Source organism: Felis catus, chromosome A3 (assembly GCF_018350175.1).
Source record: "Felis catus isolate Fca126 chromosome A3, F.catus_Fca126_mat1.0, whole genome shotgun sequence".
NCBI classification, from domain to species: Eukaryota; Metazoa; Chordata; class Mammalia; order Carnivora; family Felidae; genus Felis; species Felis catus.
Genome location: NC_058370.1, coordinates 73,450,338 through 73,467,078, shown reverse-complemented (window position 1 = coordinate 73,467,078; position 16,741 = coordinate 73,450,338). Strand labels below are relative to the sequence as shown.

The 16,741-nt window shown below is 38.6% G+C and overlaps 1 protein-coding gene across 12 annotated transcripts in view; it reads right to left on the bottom strand.

Moving 5' to 3' along the window:
- The window catches only part of EML6 (EMAP like 6), a 313,172-nt gene that overhangs the window by 136,786 nt on the left and 159,645 nt on the right, over nucleotides 1–16,741 (bottom strand). For all 12 annotated transcript variants that reach the window (XM_045054220.1, XM_019827205.3, XM_019827201.3 and 9 more), the window contains 2 exons: nucleotides 10,440–10,625; nucleotides 8,478–8,613 (listed from right to left, as the gene is read on the bottom strand). In XM_045054220.1, coding sequence (XP_044910155.1) covers nucleotides 8,478–8,613; nucleotides 10,440–10,625 — 322 coding nt within the window. The remainder of the gene's footprint in view (nucleotides 1–8,477; nucleotides 8,614–10,439; nucleotides 10,626–16,741) is intronic.

Here is a 16,741-nt window from a genome sequence, read left to right as displayed (position 1 = left end):
TAAACATAAAAGGTAAAACCATAAAATATTGTAAGAAAATATGGGGGGGGGTTCTTCATGATACAGTATCTTTGGCAATGACTGTTTGGATATGATACCAAAAGCATAGGTAACAAAAAAAAATTGGGCATCAAAATAAAAAAAAAACTTTTGTGCATCACAGAACATAATCAACATAGTGAAAAGGCAATTTATGGCATGGGAAAAAATATTTGCAAACCATGTATCTGATAAAGAGATAATATCTAGAATATATAAAGAACTGTCATATAAGATATGACAACAAAACACTAAACAACCTGATTCTAACATGGGTAAAAGACTTGAACAGAAATTTCCAATGAAGACATATAAAGGGCCAACAGGCTTATCAAAAAATGCTCAACATCATTAATCATTGGGAAATGCATATCAAACCCATGATGACATAACACTTCATACATATTAGAATGGCTGCTAGTAAAAAAAAATAATATTTGGCAAGGATGTAGAGAAATTGGAATTCTGTGCCATGTTAGTGGGAATGTAAAATAGTGCAGCTGCTATGGAAAACAGTATGGCAGTTTCTCAAAAAAATTAAAAATAGAAATACCATACGATTCAATAATTCTACTTCTATCTAGATCTATCTATCTACATATTCAAAGGAACTGAATGTAAGGTCTCAAAGAAATATTTATGCATCCATGTTCATTGCCACATTATTTACAATAGCCAAAAGGTGGAAGCAAGTATCCTTCACAGATGAATGAATAAACAAAATGTAGTATATACAACAGAGTATTATTCAGCCTTAGGAAATTCTGGCGCATGCTACAACATGTGAAGACATGTTGCTAAGAGAAGACATGCTAAGAGAAGTCAGTCAAAAAAGAGAAAATCCTGTATGACTTCATTTATATGAGGTAATTAAAACAGGGAAATTCATAGAAATGCAAAGTAGAACGGTGGCTGCCAGGGGCCAAGAGAAGAGGGGAAAAGAGAGTTACTGCTCAATGGGTACGAAATTTCAGTTTAAGAAGATGAAAAATGTTCTGGTGATGACGGTCATGATGGTTGTACTACAGTGTGAATGGACTTAAATGATGCCACTGATTATATCCACTTAGAAATGGTTAAAGTGGAAGACTTCTGGGGAAGATGGTGGAGTGGGAAGATCCTAAGCTCACTTCAACCCACAGATATAACTAGATAATACCTACATCAGTGTAAGGAACCCAGAAAAGGACCCAGAGATTGGCAGAACAAACTTTCCTCAGCTAAATATACAGAAGAGATCACATCAAAGAGGATAGGAGGAGCAGAGATGTGGTTGGGAGCTAAATGGACCCACAAGACTGTCCATGGGAGGGAGGGATACTGCAGGAACAGAAAACAGAAAAATAGACTCTGACACCAGGGAACCCACTGAGAGAAGATCAATCACCATAACATTTGGCTTCAAAAACCAGAGGGGCCAAATTTTGTGAGTTCTTACAATCAGTAGGGCCTAAAACCTGGAACTTTAAAAATCAGCAGGCTTGGCTCTGGGAGAGCCAGGAGGATGAGAGGAAACTGAGTCCCCACCCTTAAAGAGCACAACAAACAGCCCTGTGGAGATATAGCATGAAAGGAGCAGTTTGAAGAATGCCAGTGGTATACAGGAAGGAAATTTGCTTACTAATCTCAGAGCATGCAGGAGGGGCAAGGATCATTGGGTGACTTCTCCAGGAACACAGGCACTATTTCTTACATCCATCCCCAAACCAGACACATGGACACCTGCAGGAACCAGAACAGCACGAACATTTCTACCTACCTTGCTTAATACTGCATCCTACCCTTGTGTTCCCTTGTGGATATTACCCCTCCAGAAAGGCCTCAGCTCCAGGTTCCCTTCCACAGTAGACCCAAGCAGACCTTGCTAACACCACGCACTCCACCCCCATGTTCTTCTGCAGTTCACTGCTACCGCATCTCTGGTAAATGCCTGGTCTGACTGAACTCAAGCCCAAGAAGGATCCAGACAGGACCACTAACAACATATGGGACAAACACTGCTTATAACAGGCAAAGAGACCTAATGCAGATGACAAAAATGAAAGCAAAAGTGGCTCAGCCCCAACAGCAGGGCACATGCAACAACATGGGAGACACCCTTGAAGTGCCAGGTTCTGGAAAACAGGGGACATTAAACTTCAGGGTACTAAGGACCTCTTCTACATAAGGCCACCACTTTCAAGGACAGGAGAAATAGCTGGCTTGCCTAACACAGAGAAACAGATAAAGAGAGTTAGACAAAATGAGGACACAGAGAAGTGCCAAATGAAAGAACAGAACAAAATCACAGCAAAAGAGCTAAGTGAAATGGAGATAAGTAATATGCCTGATATAGAATTTAAAGTAAATGTCACAAAGATACTCACTGGACTTGAGAAAAGAATGGAGGACCTCAGTGAGACCCTTAAAGAGACAAAAACAAAAAAAGAACCAATCAGAGGTGAAGAACTCAATAACTAAATTAAAAATACACTAGAAAAAATAAATAGCAGACTAGAGGAGGCAGAAGAATAGATCAGTAATCTGGAGGACAAAGTAATGGAAAGCAAGCAAGCAAGCAAGCTGAATGGGAGAAAGAAAGAAATAATAAAAAATGAAAATAGTGTTAGGGAACTCAGTGACAACATCAAGCATAATAACATTTGCATTATAGGTATCCCAGACAGAGAAGAGAGAGAAAGGGGGACGGAAAATTTATTTGAAGGAATAATAGGTGAAACCATCCTCAATTTGGAGAAAGAAACAGAAATCCAGATCCAGGAGGCACAAAGAGGCCCTGACAAAATCACACACACCAAGGAGGTCCACACCAAGACACACTGTAATTAAAATGGTGAAAAGCAGTCATAAAGAGAGAGTTTTAAAAGCAGAAAGAGAAGGGTGCCTGGGTGGCTCAGTTGGTTGATTTTGGCTCAGGCCATCATCCCAGGATTATGGGATTAAGCTCTGTGTTGGGCTCTGTGCTGAGTATGCAACCTGCTTAAGATCTCTAGATCTCTCAATCTCTCTCTCTCCCTCTCCCCTCCTCTTCCCCCTCTACTGCTTGCACTCCCTCTCTCTAAAATAAAAAAAGAAAGCAGAAAGAGAAAATAAAAGTTACATACAAGGGAAACCCCATAAGACTATAAGCTAATTTTGCAGGAGAAACTTTGCAGACCAGAAGAGAGTGGCATGATATAATCAAAGTGCTGAAAAACAAACAAAAAAAAAACAAACAAAACAAAAAAAAAAAAACACCTAAAGCCAAAAATATCCTATCCAGCAAAGCTATCATTCAAAATGGAGAGAGTTGGTGTGCCTGGGCCACTCAATTCGTCAAGCATTTGACTACAGCTCAGGTCATGACTTGCATTTCCTGAGTTCAAGCCCCACGTCAGTCTCTGGGCTGACAGCTCAGAATCTGAAGACTGTTTCAGATTCTGTGTCTCCCTCTCTCTCTGCCCCTCACCTGTTCACACTGTCTCTCTCTCTCTCTCTCAAAAATAAATAAACATTAATTTTTTTTTAATGAAGGAGAAGGTTAAAAGAACTTACAACCACTAAACCAGTGCTACAGGAAATGTTAAAAGGGACTGATTGGAAAGACCATAAGCAGTAGTGCAAAGAGTAGGAAACACAAAAGGAGTAAAATTAAGTATATCTATAAAAATTCAGTCAAGAGATTCACAAAATAAAAGGATATAAAGCATGAAACAATACACCTAAAACCTGAGGAGAGGACAGGAGTAAATAATGGATTCAAATTTCAGTAACTACCAAGTTAATATAGATTGCTCTATGCACAAGATGCTATGTACAAGATGCTATGTAACCACAAATAAAAAACCACTAATAGATATGCAAAAAACAAAGAGAAAGGAATCCAAGTATATCAGTAAAGAAAGCCAACAAACTGAGACAAAAGAACAAGAGAAGAAAGGAACAGAGAAGAATTACTAAAACCACCATAAAATAAGCAATAAAATGGCATTATGTACATACGTATCAGTAATTACTTTGAACATAAATGGACTAAACACTGCAATCAAAAGACATAGGGTGATGGAATGGATAAAAAACAAGACCTATCTATATACTGCCTATAAAAGACTTGTTTCAAACTAAAAGAAACATGCAGATTGAAAGGGAAGGGACAGAAAAGCATTTATCATACAAATGCGAGTAAAAAGAAAGCTGGGGTAGCAAAACTTACATTGGACAAAATAGACTTTAAAACAAAGACTATAAGGGGTGCCTGGGTGGCTCAGTCAATCATCTGACTTTGGCTCAGGTCATGACTTCATGGTTCATGGGTTCGAGCCCTGTGTCAGGCTCTGTGCTGACAGCTTGGAGCCTGGAGCCTGCTTCAAATTCTGTGTCTCCCTCTTTCTCTGCCTCTTCTCTGCTCATGCTCTCTCTCTCAAAAATAAAAATGAACACTAAAAAAATTTTTTTAAAACAAAGACCGTAATAAGAGACAAAGACCACACTATATAGTCATTAAGGGCACAATCCCAAAAGAAAACATAACAATTGTAAATATTTATGCACCCAACATAGAAGCACCCAAATACATACAGCAGCTAATAATAAACAAAAAAAGAAATCATCAATAGTAATACAGTTGCAGTAGGGGACTTTAACATATCACTTACATCAATGGACAGATCATTCAAACAGAGAATCAACAAGGAAACAGTGGCTTTGAATGACACATTGGGCAAGATAGACCTAACAGATAATATTCAGAACATTCCAACTTAAAACAGAATAGACATTCTCTTGAAGTGCACATGGAACATTCTCCAGAATAGATCACATATTAGGCCACAAAACAACTCTCAACAAATTAAAAAACAACAAAGTCATAGTATGCATCTTTTCTGACCACAACTCTATGAAACTAGAAATAAACCACAAGAAAAAAATCTAGAAAGAACACAAATACAGGGAGGTCAAATAACATGCTAGTAAACAATGAATGGGTGAACCAAGAAATCAAAGAGAAAATCAAAATGACATGGAAATGAATGAAAATGAAAACATATAGGTCCAAAATCTTTGGGATGCAGCAAAAGCTATTCTAAGAAAGAAGTTTATAGCATTCCAGGTCTACCCAAAAAGCAAAAAAACCCCAAAAAACAAAAAAACCAATCTCAATTAACAACCTAACCTTTCACTTAAAGGAGCTAGAAAAAGAACAACAAACAAAACTCCAAACCAGTAGAAGGAAGAAAATAATAAAGACTAAACCAGAAATAAATGAAACAGACTAAAAACCCAATAGAACAAATCAAGAAACCAGGAGCTGGTTCCTTGAAAAGAGCAACAATATTTATTAACTTTTAGTCAGTCTCACCTCCCCACTCACCAAAAAAGATAGAGAGGACTCAAATAAAAATCTTTTCAAGTTGGGCAGTACATAGTGGATTTCTGTTACAACACTGTCAAAGTGTGACAGGTGGGGCACCTGGGTGGTTCAGTTCATCGAGTGTTCAATTTCGGCTCAGGTCATGATCTCAGGGCTTATGAGTTCAGGCCCCACATTGGGCTTGCTGGTGTCAGCACAGAGCCTGCTTCAGATCTTCAGTTCCCCTCTCTCTGCCCTTCCCCCACTTATACTGTCTCAAAAATAAATAAAACGTTTAAAAAAGTAGTGAAGGCTTTATAAAGGATGCATATTTTTAAAAAAAGTGTTTTATTGTTTATAGTAAGGAAAAGTAAAAAAAGAGATGTATTAAAATCAATTTGGGGGTACCTGGGTGGCTCAGTCGGTTAAGAGTCCAACTTCAGCTCAGGTCATGATCTCATGGCTCGCGAGTTCAAGCCTCACATAGGGCTCTGTGCTGACAGCTCAGAGCCTGAAGGCTGCTTCTGATTTTCTGTCTCCCTCTCTCTCTGCCCCTCTCTGTCTCTCCCTCTCTCTCAAAACTAAACATTAAAATAAGTAAATAAATAAAATAAAATAAATTTAAAGTAAAATATTGAAAAAATAAGAGTATTGGTAGTAAGCAGTGATTGTAAAAATCAAGAAGGTGGCAGGAAAGTGGCTGCCATTTGAGGAATGGCACAACTTCTCAAGGCTCCCTTGGGTTCAAACTGCAGCATGGTCTTTAAGATCCTTTGAAAGCACAGTCCATCACTCCCATGGAAATAGGGATCTTGTCTCACTGGTCATCCATCTACAAATGCATGCATGCCAGTCTGTCTCCTGATAAACTGTAAGCCCAGGCACCACAGGCCACATTTATGATGTACAGGCACACTTCCTGTCTACCATGCACCACCTCTATCTGCTTTGACCTTGGCAGGGACATGTATGTAGGAGTCTGTCGAGAGTGAAAAAAAATGCAGGCTGTTCCTGACCATCTCCCTCTGACTCCAGGGACAGGAGTTGGCCATGCAGTCAATATAAACCCCCACTTACCTGGATGCACATTATGCACTGGCTTGTGAACTCTCCTTTGAGACCCTTAAGTCAGGGACTCAGTATCAGGTAGAAAAGTACAACACGGTAAGTATGGCTTCTGCTATGATATCCACTTTAAAATCTATCTTTTAATTTTGTGATATAGTTTCTGGATGAGCTGGATAAAGTGCCAAAAAGGAATCATCATTGCTGGTTTATGCTCCCCAACATCTAGCCAGTTTATGGTCAATAATCCCACCTAGTAAATTAACTCATCTCTTGTCTAAGTACATGATTTTCTCTCCATTTACCTTGAAATATATACCAATAAGTTTCATGATTCAAAGTCAAACGTTTTTGGCTGCTTTACCAATATTTTTTACATTGCTCTTATGGATGCTTGCTTGCTCATATCTGTCTTAAGTATTTTTCTGAATAAAGTTATACTGGCTCATGCACTATGGCAGAGAACTAAAGGGCCTCAACTGTCTCCTTGTCAATGGAATGAAGTGGACACGACATTTTACAACTTGGTATGGTGACCCCTGTACCTGGTATTCACAAATGCATCCAAACATGATCCCGAGCTTCCATAAGAAAATAACAATCCAATCTCCAGATTAGCTTTTTGTATTTAAAAGATATTTTAGGAAACTGGACTCTGAGTACATATAGGAAGTACAAGATCCAGCTCGCTTCTGTATTGCATAATTTTCAAGAAAGTTTTGGTTGACAACAATATTACTCAAGGAGGATGGCCTAAAGAATAGGTAGTATTCTTCTCTCAGTCCTCTGGAATCTACCTCAGGTCAGCAGAGAGCTCTGAGCACCACCAGACCCCTTGGCCTTTGAAGAAACCTCTGTGGCTACACTGCTGTCAGCCTGCATCAAGAGGCTTCGTGGAAAAGAACCTGATGAGTAACGGCTCACTTCAGGCCTTTCGAGGACTTGGGTCTCCTGTCACAGAACACTCTCTAGGAAGATCCTTGGGAAATTTCTCTCTCATTTCAGCACTGGGAGAAATTCACCTTCACCTGAGCAGTGAGTCAGTTTTCATCTTGTGGACAGCATAAGTCACGGTACTGAGCACCCCCTCCCTCAGCGATGGCTGGAGGAGCCAAGAGCAGCGTCTGGGGCCCCTCTGCAGCAAATAGTAGAGCCCCCCCTCCACATACTTAGTGTACCAACATCGCCTAGGACTTCATCTTATCTTTTCTGTTTACATTTCCACTTTAAATTCTCTCAAACCCCAATTCTTTGTCTGTAAGGATGAGATTATAATATGATGAGAATTTAAATAGATGTATATAAACTGCTTTGTATTGCCTGGTACCTATGATGAAAATTCAAATGTATATAAACTGTTTTGTATTGCCTGGTACACATACTCAGTATATTGTAATAATAGCTAATATTTATTGAGGGCTGATTATACCATGACTTAGTCTAAGCACTTTGTACATGTTTTTAATCCTCACACAACTCTACGTGGCTGTTGCTAGTATTATCCTCATCTTAGAGAGGAGGAAACTGAGACCCAGAGATTTTTAAACATTTGACTCAAATCTATCATAGGCAAAACTTGGATTTGAATCCATGTCCCCAGCCCTGATCCCAAGTTAACCTCTACTACTATGATAGCTACTACTTTAAAGCTGATTTTTTGGTCTTCTTTTACCTAGCAATTATTTATTTACTTATTTTCAGAGGCTGGGTGCAGTCTCATTTAGGGTCACCAACTTGTCCAGAATTTCCCAGTTTTATAATTCAAAGTCTCATTTCCCAAGATACCACTCGGTGGTTTTCTCATTATGTTATTGATCTTTGTAGCAGGACCATTGCTAGTACACACAGATACCTTCATGCAAATGAGAAAGAAGGGGTATCCATTTGTTTTTAACACACTTTTGATCGTGTATGCAATCCATTTATGTAAACTGCCTTAAATCCTTTCCGGAATAAGATGGGTACAGAAACAAATACAAATACAGAACTTCACATTGTATTTAACACTTCTAGAGTTATGGGTAATTATTACCACATGCATTACCTTTATATCCTTGTTCTGTCTCCCTGAGATCAATTTTGGTTATTGGTTTGAAATCAGTATCCCATAATCGAATACACCCATCTCGTCCACCAGTGGCAAAGCCTTCTTCACAAGCATACATGCTAAAGATTCCAGCCTGTTGAGTAAGGCAGATTATACTCAATACTTGAAGGATGCTAAATAGTCATTATAGTTGGAGCTTCATGATTAAAAAAAAAAGCAAAAACAAAAATGTTTTTAAAAACCCTTGTTCTTGGGGTGCCTGGATGGCTCAGTTGGTTGAGCGTCCGACTTCAGCTCAGGTCATGATCTCACAGTCTGTGGGTTAGAGCCCCGCGTCGGGCTCTGTGCTGACAGCTCAGAGCCTGGAGCCTGCTTCCGATCCTGTGTCTCCCTCTCTCTCTGCCCCTCCCCCGCTCTCACTTTGTCTCACTCTCTCAAAAATAAATAAATGTAAACAAACAAAAAACCTTGTTCTCTATTGCAATCCTGACAATAGAACAAGTAGCCATTTATAATATCCTTCATTTTGGCTAAAGTAAAAATTAATCATGACTACCACCAAAGCAAATCAGTTCAAATGCTCCTTTACCATTACTAAACTGATGGCAATTTGAAAAAAATATTATTCACTAATTCCTTGGTTAAAGTAGATATGAAGATCAAACTCCTTTAGGTGACAACTGATCCTTATAAAGAAAAGACAACAATAGAGGTGTTTCATATAAATCACTTCTCAAAATAATCAGGCAAAGATATTTGAGCTAGGAACAGAAACACTTTTACTGGTACATAGGTGCCTGAAATGCATCTCAATGAGTTCAAGAAGGCAACACCTGAGCCTAATTGAAAACAAATTACATTTGTGTTAATTTGTTAAGCATTATATGAAGATGCTTTTTTTCCCACACCTGAAATAGCCCCATAACTTAGAGATGCTTCTCCACAGGAAAATATTTTACCTGGTCTATTGAGAAGTGCTGTAAGAATATACTGTTGACCTAAGATCCAGTGTGAAGAGAAATGAGGTTACTAAGGCAGCTGCTTTTATGCATGGGGACAAATGCTGACCTCTGAATGGTTTCAAGATCGGTTTCATAATTAGTGAAGCCAAGAAAATCGGTTCAACATACAAGCCAATGAAAGATCTAAAATTTTACAGCTCTTTTGCTAAGACGTGCTTAAACTTTTCTTTATTTAAGAGTAATGGGGACCAATTTGGAGTCAGGACCTAAGCTACAGGTCTGGTGAGTTTCTAAAAATTGTTTGCCAAATTTCCACTTACTATAATAGGCTTTAGCTTTCACATCTCCCCATTCTTCTGGGCATTTCCATTTTATCATCTATAGATACAGCAGTGTAACCATTATCATAGGTGTCAAAAGAGAGCAGAATGGTCAGAAGTAAAGTTTGCCCATGTTCTTATAGAGCAAATCATCAAAAAAGAAATGTGTCAATGGTTTCTGTTTGCATTTTAAGAACTTGTGATTTGGATTTAGAGGTTACTTACTCAGAGTGCAGAAAATCTACCCTTACTAACAAATGTAAAAACAAGAGTTGTCTACATATGGGCCACAGGCCAGCAGCAAAGGCATCATCTCAGACTTACTGAATCGGAATGTGCATTTTTAACAAGATCCCCAGGAAATTCACAGGTACATTAAAATTTGAGAAGTACTGATCTATAAGATAAAACTGATGATGAAACAGTCCTGTTCTTCTAGATGTGGATGAATAACACTAATCAACCAATCAATGATTGAGGTGAAGGTTAATTAAATTATTGACCTTTGAACTATTTCTTTTAAGGTGAACAAGAATAGCTATAATTGGGGAAATCTTTGATGAATGTTTAGGTAGTTTTCAGAAGAGTTCTGCTGATTTTAATACAACAGGAAAACACACTTATTTGTGATATCAACTTATTTAATAATCCCCAAATTTCCACATGGACATACTCACACTGTGTGCTCCTTGAATGGTGCGGACTAAATTGAGCCCTTTCCAGACATAGATGTCGCCATTTAAAGCACCAGAATAGGTGATGTCATCTTTGGCACATGCAAGGCAAAGGATGGTCTGAAGATCCCCTGTTTTGCCAAATATCCCTCTTTTTGCAGTCAGGGCATTTCCACAGAGTGTCCAAAACTGGAAAGTGATTAAAATACGTAGATCCAAAAATAACATATTCATCCTGATGCATCACATCATTGGTATTTGCTTATATTTCAGTACGTTTCATATAATTTGCTATAGCTGAACTAGGCACATGTAATTTAACTTGTTCTGCGGCAACCAATGGAATCACAAAAGCTTTTAGCCAACTACTAGCAGCATAATAAACACTTTTAGCAGTGTTATTAAAACTTTCCAAGCTCCAAAATTTCCAAACTTTGCTAATTGTTTAACGGTGATTAAATACAAAAGCTCAATGTTCTCAGAGTTGGAATAAAGTGAGTGAATCATCATGTCTTTAACTTTTGGTCAAATTACAAAAGCAGTATAGGTTCATTGTAGAGGAGTTTAGAAAAAAAGAAAAGAGGAAAAAAAAATAAAGAGGAAAAATGAAGTATCTACAGTCTCCTGTTAACACGTGGATGTATCTTCCAGATGTTTTTTGGTGTGCGTGCATGTGTGTGTATGTATGTATTTGGATATCATGTGTTTCTAACTTGAAATGTTATATATCTTCACTGTAGAAATCTTACTCAAAAGCTTCCTAAATATGAGTTGTCTTCCCATATAGCCAAATAACTAAGCTTTTCAATTTTCACTGAATAATTTATCATGTGAAAGACCATAAGCATAAAGCTTGAGCCACTTTATAGAAAGCAACAAGTAGACTTCTGTGGCTATACAGAAATTAATTTTTTTTTGCCATAGTTTTTATTTTCAAAAAATTTTTTTCAACGTTTTTTATTTATTTTTGGGACAGAGAGACAGAGCATGAATGGGGGAGGGGCAGAGAGAGAGGGAGACACAGAATCGTAAACAGGCTCCAGGCTCCGAGCCATCAGCCCAGAGCCTGACCCGGGGCTCGAACTCACGGACCGCGAGATCGTGACCTGGCTGAAGTCGGACGCTTAACCGACTGCGCCACCCAGGCACCCCTGCCATAGTTTTTAAAATGTATGAACTGGTATAACTTTACTGCTAAGTATATAGCCCCTCAACATTTATAAAGGCTCTTTACATTTATTTGATCTTCATAATACTCTTGAGAACAGGCTAAAGCAGCTATTCTTATCATCCCCACCTGGAAGTGAGGGAAAGGGGGCCTAAGTGGTTTGTTGAAGGTAAGGATTCAATGGGGGTTATACATGAGAAAATACTGAGGTCTTGATCTTTGCTTTGAGAAATTTCAATCATTTTTAAAAATTTATTTATTTTGAGAGAACGAGAGACAGAGGAGAGAGAGAGCAGGAAAGGGACAAAAGGAGAGGAGAGAGTGAATCCCAAGCAGACTCTGCATTGTCAGTGCAAACCCCAACTCCAGGCTCAAACTTACAAACTGTGAAATCATGACCTGAGCTGAAACCAAGAGTCAGATGCTTAACCAGCTGAGCCACCTGGGCACCCCTGCCTTGAGAACTTTGAATCTAATGAAGATACGTATAAAACCAGAAATAATTTCAAAGCAGCATATTTAGACTACATGCAAGTGCCAAGAAAATTCAGAGAGAACCATGTTGAATTAACTGGAATGAGCAAAGCTAGGATTTGGATCAGTGGTGAGAAACAAGGTGCATCTGGGATTAGGAGAGCAGGATCAGGCAAGTCCAGGTGACAAATGTGTGAGGAAAAATCAGTGACAAGCCAAATATTTTGTGCCATAGGAGAGGAAAAATGGTGGCCCTCTTAAGTATTGAGGGAAGGAGTTCTGGGCTGATTGTACTACCTTGGAGGTGCAGGACTCTGGCAGCTATGGAGGTGACGGCCCTTATGGAGGATGAGAGGCAGGTGTGCAACCACTTGAGACAATATAGAATTCTTCTCTCATTAAGGAGCAATTCTTCTCTCTTCTGTCAACTCCAGTGATTTGTTTCTTGGGTATTTACTATTTCTATGAAAAGGTACTCAAGTATAATACGGAAAGAACAAAAAGATTTGGGGAAAAGAGGAGTATGTATTAGCTTTGGGAAAACATTTAAGTATTAGCTTTGAACCTGAACAGGGGTGCCTGAGAAGCTCAGTCGGTTGGGCGTCGGACTTTGGCTCAGATCATGATCTTGCGGTTCTTGAGTTTGAGCCCAGCATCGGGCTATCTTCTGTCAGCACAGAGCCCACTTTGAATCCTCTGACCTGTCCCCCTCTCTGCCCCTCCCTGCTTGTAATCGCTCTCTCTCTCAAAAATAAATAAACTTAAAAAAAAATAAAATAATTTTGAACCTGAACAAAGTATTAAATGTAAACACCTACTAGTAGTATAACCATGCCAAAACCCAAAGGCAGATGTTTCCTTTTCTCACCATATACGAAGATTAAAAGGACAATAATTTAAAAATCATTATTCCTAAAGAAGGGTAATTACTTTGCAGTTATTATTTCTCTAACTCTAGAATGTGCACCTCTGATCCGAGTTACTGAAATATTCTAATGAAAAACCACAAAGCATAGAGAGACCATTATTCTCAGACACAAAGGTTTCTAATGAAATCACCCAGTCAGACGGAACAAGGCCAACATGAAACATTCCAAATAATCAAATGACTCTCTAAAAAGGCACATACAGATGTAACACCAGGATAGGTATGAGAGTTTTTGTAGAAATGGCAAATCTCTGAATTCTCGGTTCCTGAAAAGCGCTTCCTGTTTGGAAAACAGTGACAATTTTGGATAGCAACATACCAGCAAATCCACATCAAAAGAACAGATGTAGTTTATCTTTCCCAGTCTCCATTCCCAGATTGTAATGCAAATTTTGTTAGAACTGGCAGATACCTTGGAGTTCATTTGGCCCTAGGTAATCTCCAAAGTCCCTTCTGTCTGTGACTAGAGACTAGAGAAGGATCAACAATATCCACAAACCTGGTAGGCTCATTTGCTGTAAAACCAACCAAGCATGACAATGATCAACTGCTTCTGTTTTCAAGCTTTCATTTCAGATAATTGTTATTTGCCTGTCTGCCAACACTGGGGATTTGCAAAAACACAAAGGATTTCACCCTAGCTACAAAAATGTCACATAAAAATATTTTCTTGGAGTACATCAAAGATTTTGCATTCAGCTTGTGACTGGAATCATTCATTTGCTGTTAGGTAGGTTTTTGCAGGGCGGGGGTGGGGTGGGGAGTGGGGATCCTGGAATTGCTTGTAGAAAATAAAGATAGTGAAAATATTTGTTGGAAGCCTGCTAAAATTTGTTATGGATTTCTTTCTTTTTAAAATATTTTTTTAAGTTTTTACTTATTTTTGAGAAAGAGAGAGCGCAAGCACTTGTGCACAAGGCTGGGAGGAGCAGAGAGACGGAGACAAAGAATCTGAAGCAGATTCCAAGCTCAGAGCTGTCAGTGCAGAGCCGCATGTGGGGCTTGAACTCACGAACCACGAGATCATGACCAGAGCTGAAGTCGGATGCTTAATTGACTGAGTCACTCAGGTGCCCCTGTTGTGGATTTCTTTCTAAACAAAATTAATAAAGATGGGTAGATGGGCATTGGGAGATTATTCCATTTGAGGTAAAAATACTTGGGGTGCCTGGGTGGCTCAGTTGGCTAAGCATCCGACTTCGGCTCAGGTCATGATCTCCTGGTCCATGAGTTCGAGCCCCGCGTCGGGCTCTGGGCTGACAGCTCAGAGCCTGGAGCCTGTTTCAGATTCTATGTCTCCCTCTCTCTGACCCTCCCCGTTCATGCTCTGTCTCTCTCTGTCTCAAAAATAAATAAACGTTAAAAAAATTAAAAAAAAAAAGAGATAAAAATACTTAATTTTGCTTAGAAAAAAAAAGTGCCTGTCTGCTAAAACATAATTAACAATTTATTTTTCTAAATGTTTATTTTTTGAGAGAGACAGAGTGCAAGTGGGGGAGGGGCAGAGAGAGTGAGACAGAATCGGAAACAGGCTCCAGGCTCTGAGCTGTCAGCACAGATCCCAACGTGGGGCTAGAAATTACAAACCGTGAGATCATGACCTGAGCCGAAGTCAGACACTCAACCGATGAGCCACCCAGGTGCCCCCATAATTAACAAATTTAATGGGATAAACAGCTCTTAGTGTTTTCAAAAGAAGCTCCTGGGTTTTATATGTCTTTGTTTTTGGAATTAACTGATTAGAAGAGTTAACCAAGGATGAAAACAAACAGGGAAGAAGCTGGAGAATTCCATCAGTTAAGCAGCTAATCTATTTTTTTAATATTTTGTTTTTTGGGGGAAAATCAGGCCAAAATAGATTATTGAAGAAATAATTTCCAATGGAAAGACCTCTACACAGGGAGCCAGAGACTGAGTTTAAATCTTATCTGTACCACCATTTTTGTGATCCCAGAAGATGGGAAAAGAAATTAACATTGTGCCCCTACTGGTTTCACACACTGTGTAATGTAACTCTTAACACACTCATGAAGTAGTGATCCACAACCCCCTGGTTTCATGGGGGTGTTTTTTGGAAGAGAAATTCAGCCTCAGGGAGATTGAACAGCTTTCCCAGAGACAAGCAGGAGATACAAAGAGGATTCCAAGTCAAATAACCGCCTAAGTCTTGGCTTCCTCACTGTAGAATATGCAGACTGGATGATGGCCCTGTGATCAGAGTCCTAGACTTCCATAAAGCCACCATCACCTGATGGAAACCAGTCTCATCATGAACTCACATAATTCTTTGCTTGTGGGTAAAAAAACAATTCACTGCCTTTGCCATTTGTCGACAGATTAGAAATTCATGTTGATGGATATATATCTTTGATTAATAAAAATTATAAAGGGAATTATTGGTAGGACACTTGATACCTTTGAATAATAGAACCTATACGCTTATCTTTTTTTCTTCTGTTTTTTTTTCATTACTTTTTTCTGATTTTGGAAAAAATATGTTACTGTAAAATAATTTTAAAAATAAAGAAACAATCATAAACTCCGTAGCCAGTGTTAACTGCTTAACATTTTTTGGTATCTTTCCAATTTATTTCCTATACAAAAATATACTTTACTTCTAAAGTAAAAAGAAAAAAATAAAAAAAAAATTACCTCACCTAGTAGACTGTAAATAAATCTTGAATATTTCCTAATAACATTAAATAATCATCTAAACCATGACTTATAATGATTGTACAGTATTTCTTCCTATGGATCTACTATATTGTATTTAACCACCTGGGGGCAGTTTGGTGGCTTCAGGCCTTCTTTAGTCTGGTTTTATTTGCTGTTGGTAAGTTATTCAGCAATGAACCTATCCTGGTTCACACTCCTAATAATTTCCTTGAGATAAATTCCAAGATATGAAAATATGGGCTGTGTTCTCTTCACAGCAGCACATATACTAATACTGAAAAAAAAAATCACTACCTCAAAGGATATTAACATTTTTTTAAATTAAAAAAAATTTTTTTTAATGTTTACTCTTTTTAGAGAGAGTGAGAGAGACAGAGCACAAGTGGCGGAGGAGCAGAGAGAGAGGGAGATACAGAATCTGAAGCAGGCTCTAGGCTCTGAGCCATCATAACAGAGGCAGAGGTGGGGCTCGAACCCCCGGAAACCAGGAGATTGTGACCTGGGCCACAGTCGGAGGCTTAACTCACTGAGCCACCCAGGCACCCCAGGATACTAACATTTCTAAAGCTATCGATAGATATTATCAAATTTCTGGACTGAAAGACTAGAAATACTCATTTATAGTACTCATTTACATCTCCCCCAGCAAGGTTTGACAGTGTTCAGTCACTAAATCTTTGTCAACACTGGATACACTTTAATCCTAATTCTGATGGATTAAACATTGTTATTTAAAAATTGTTATTCCTAACTAAGAAGATTTAGCATTTTCATCTATCTGTTAGCCAACGTTTCCATTTTTGTCAATTATACATGTCCTTTCTCTGTTGTACAGGTTTGCTGAAGGTCTTTACATTTCAAGAACAAACCAAAATTCTATCTAACACGCTTGTGGCTTACACTTTGCTCATGTGTGGTTTGTCTCTCTTGTTTCTTAGCAGTTGGGGGCAGGTAGACAGAAAGTTTTAATGTTTATATAATTGAATCTATAATATTATTTTTATGGTTTCTTACTTTGCTTCTACATTCAGAAAGGCCTTTCACCCACTTGAGAGCAGT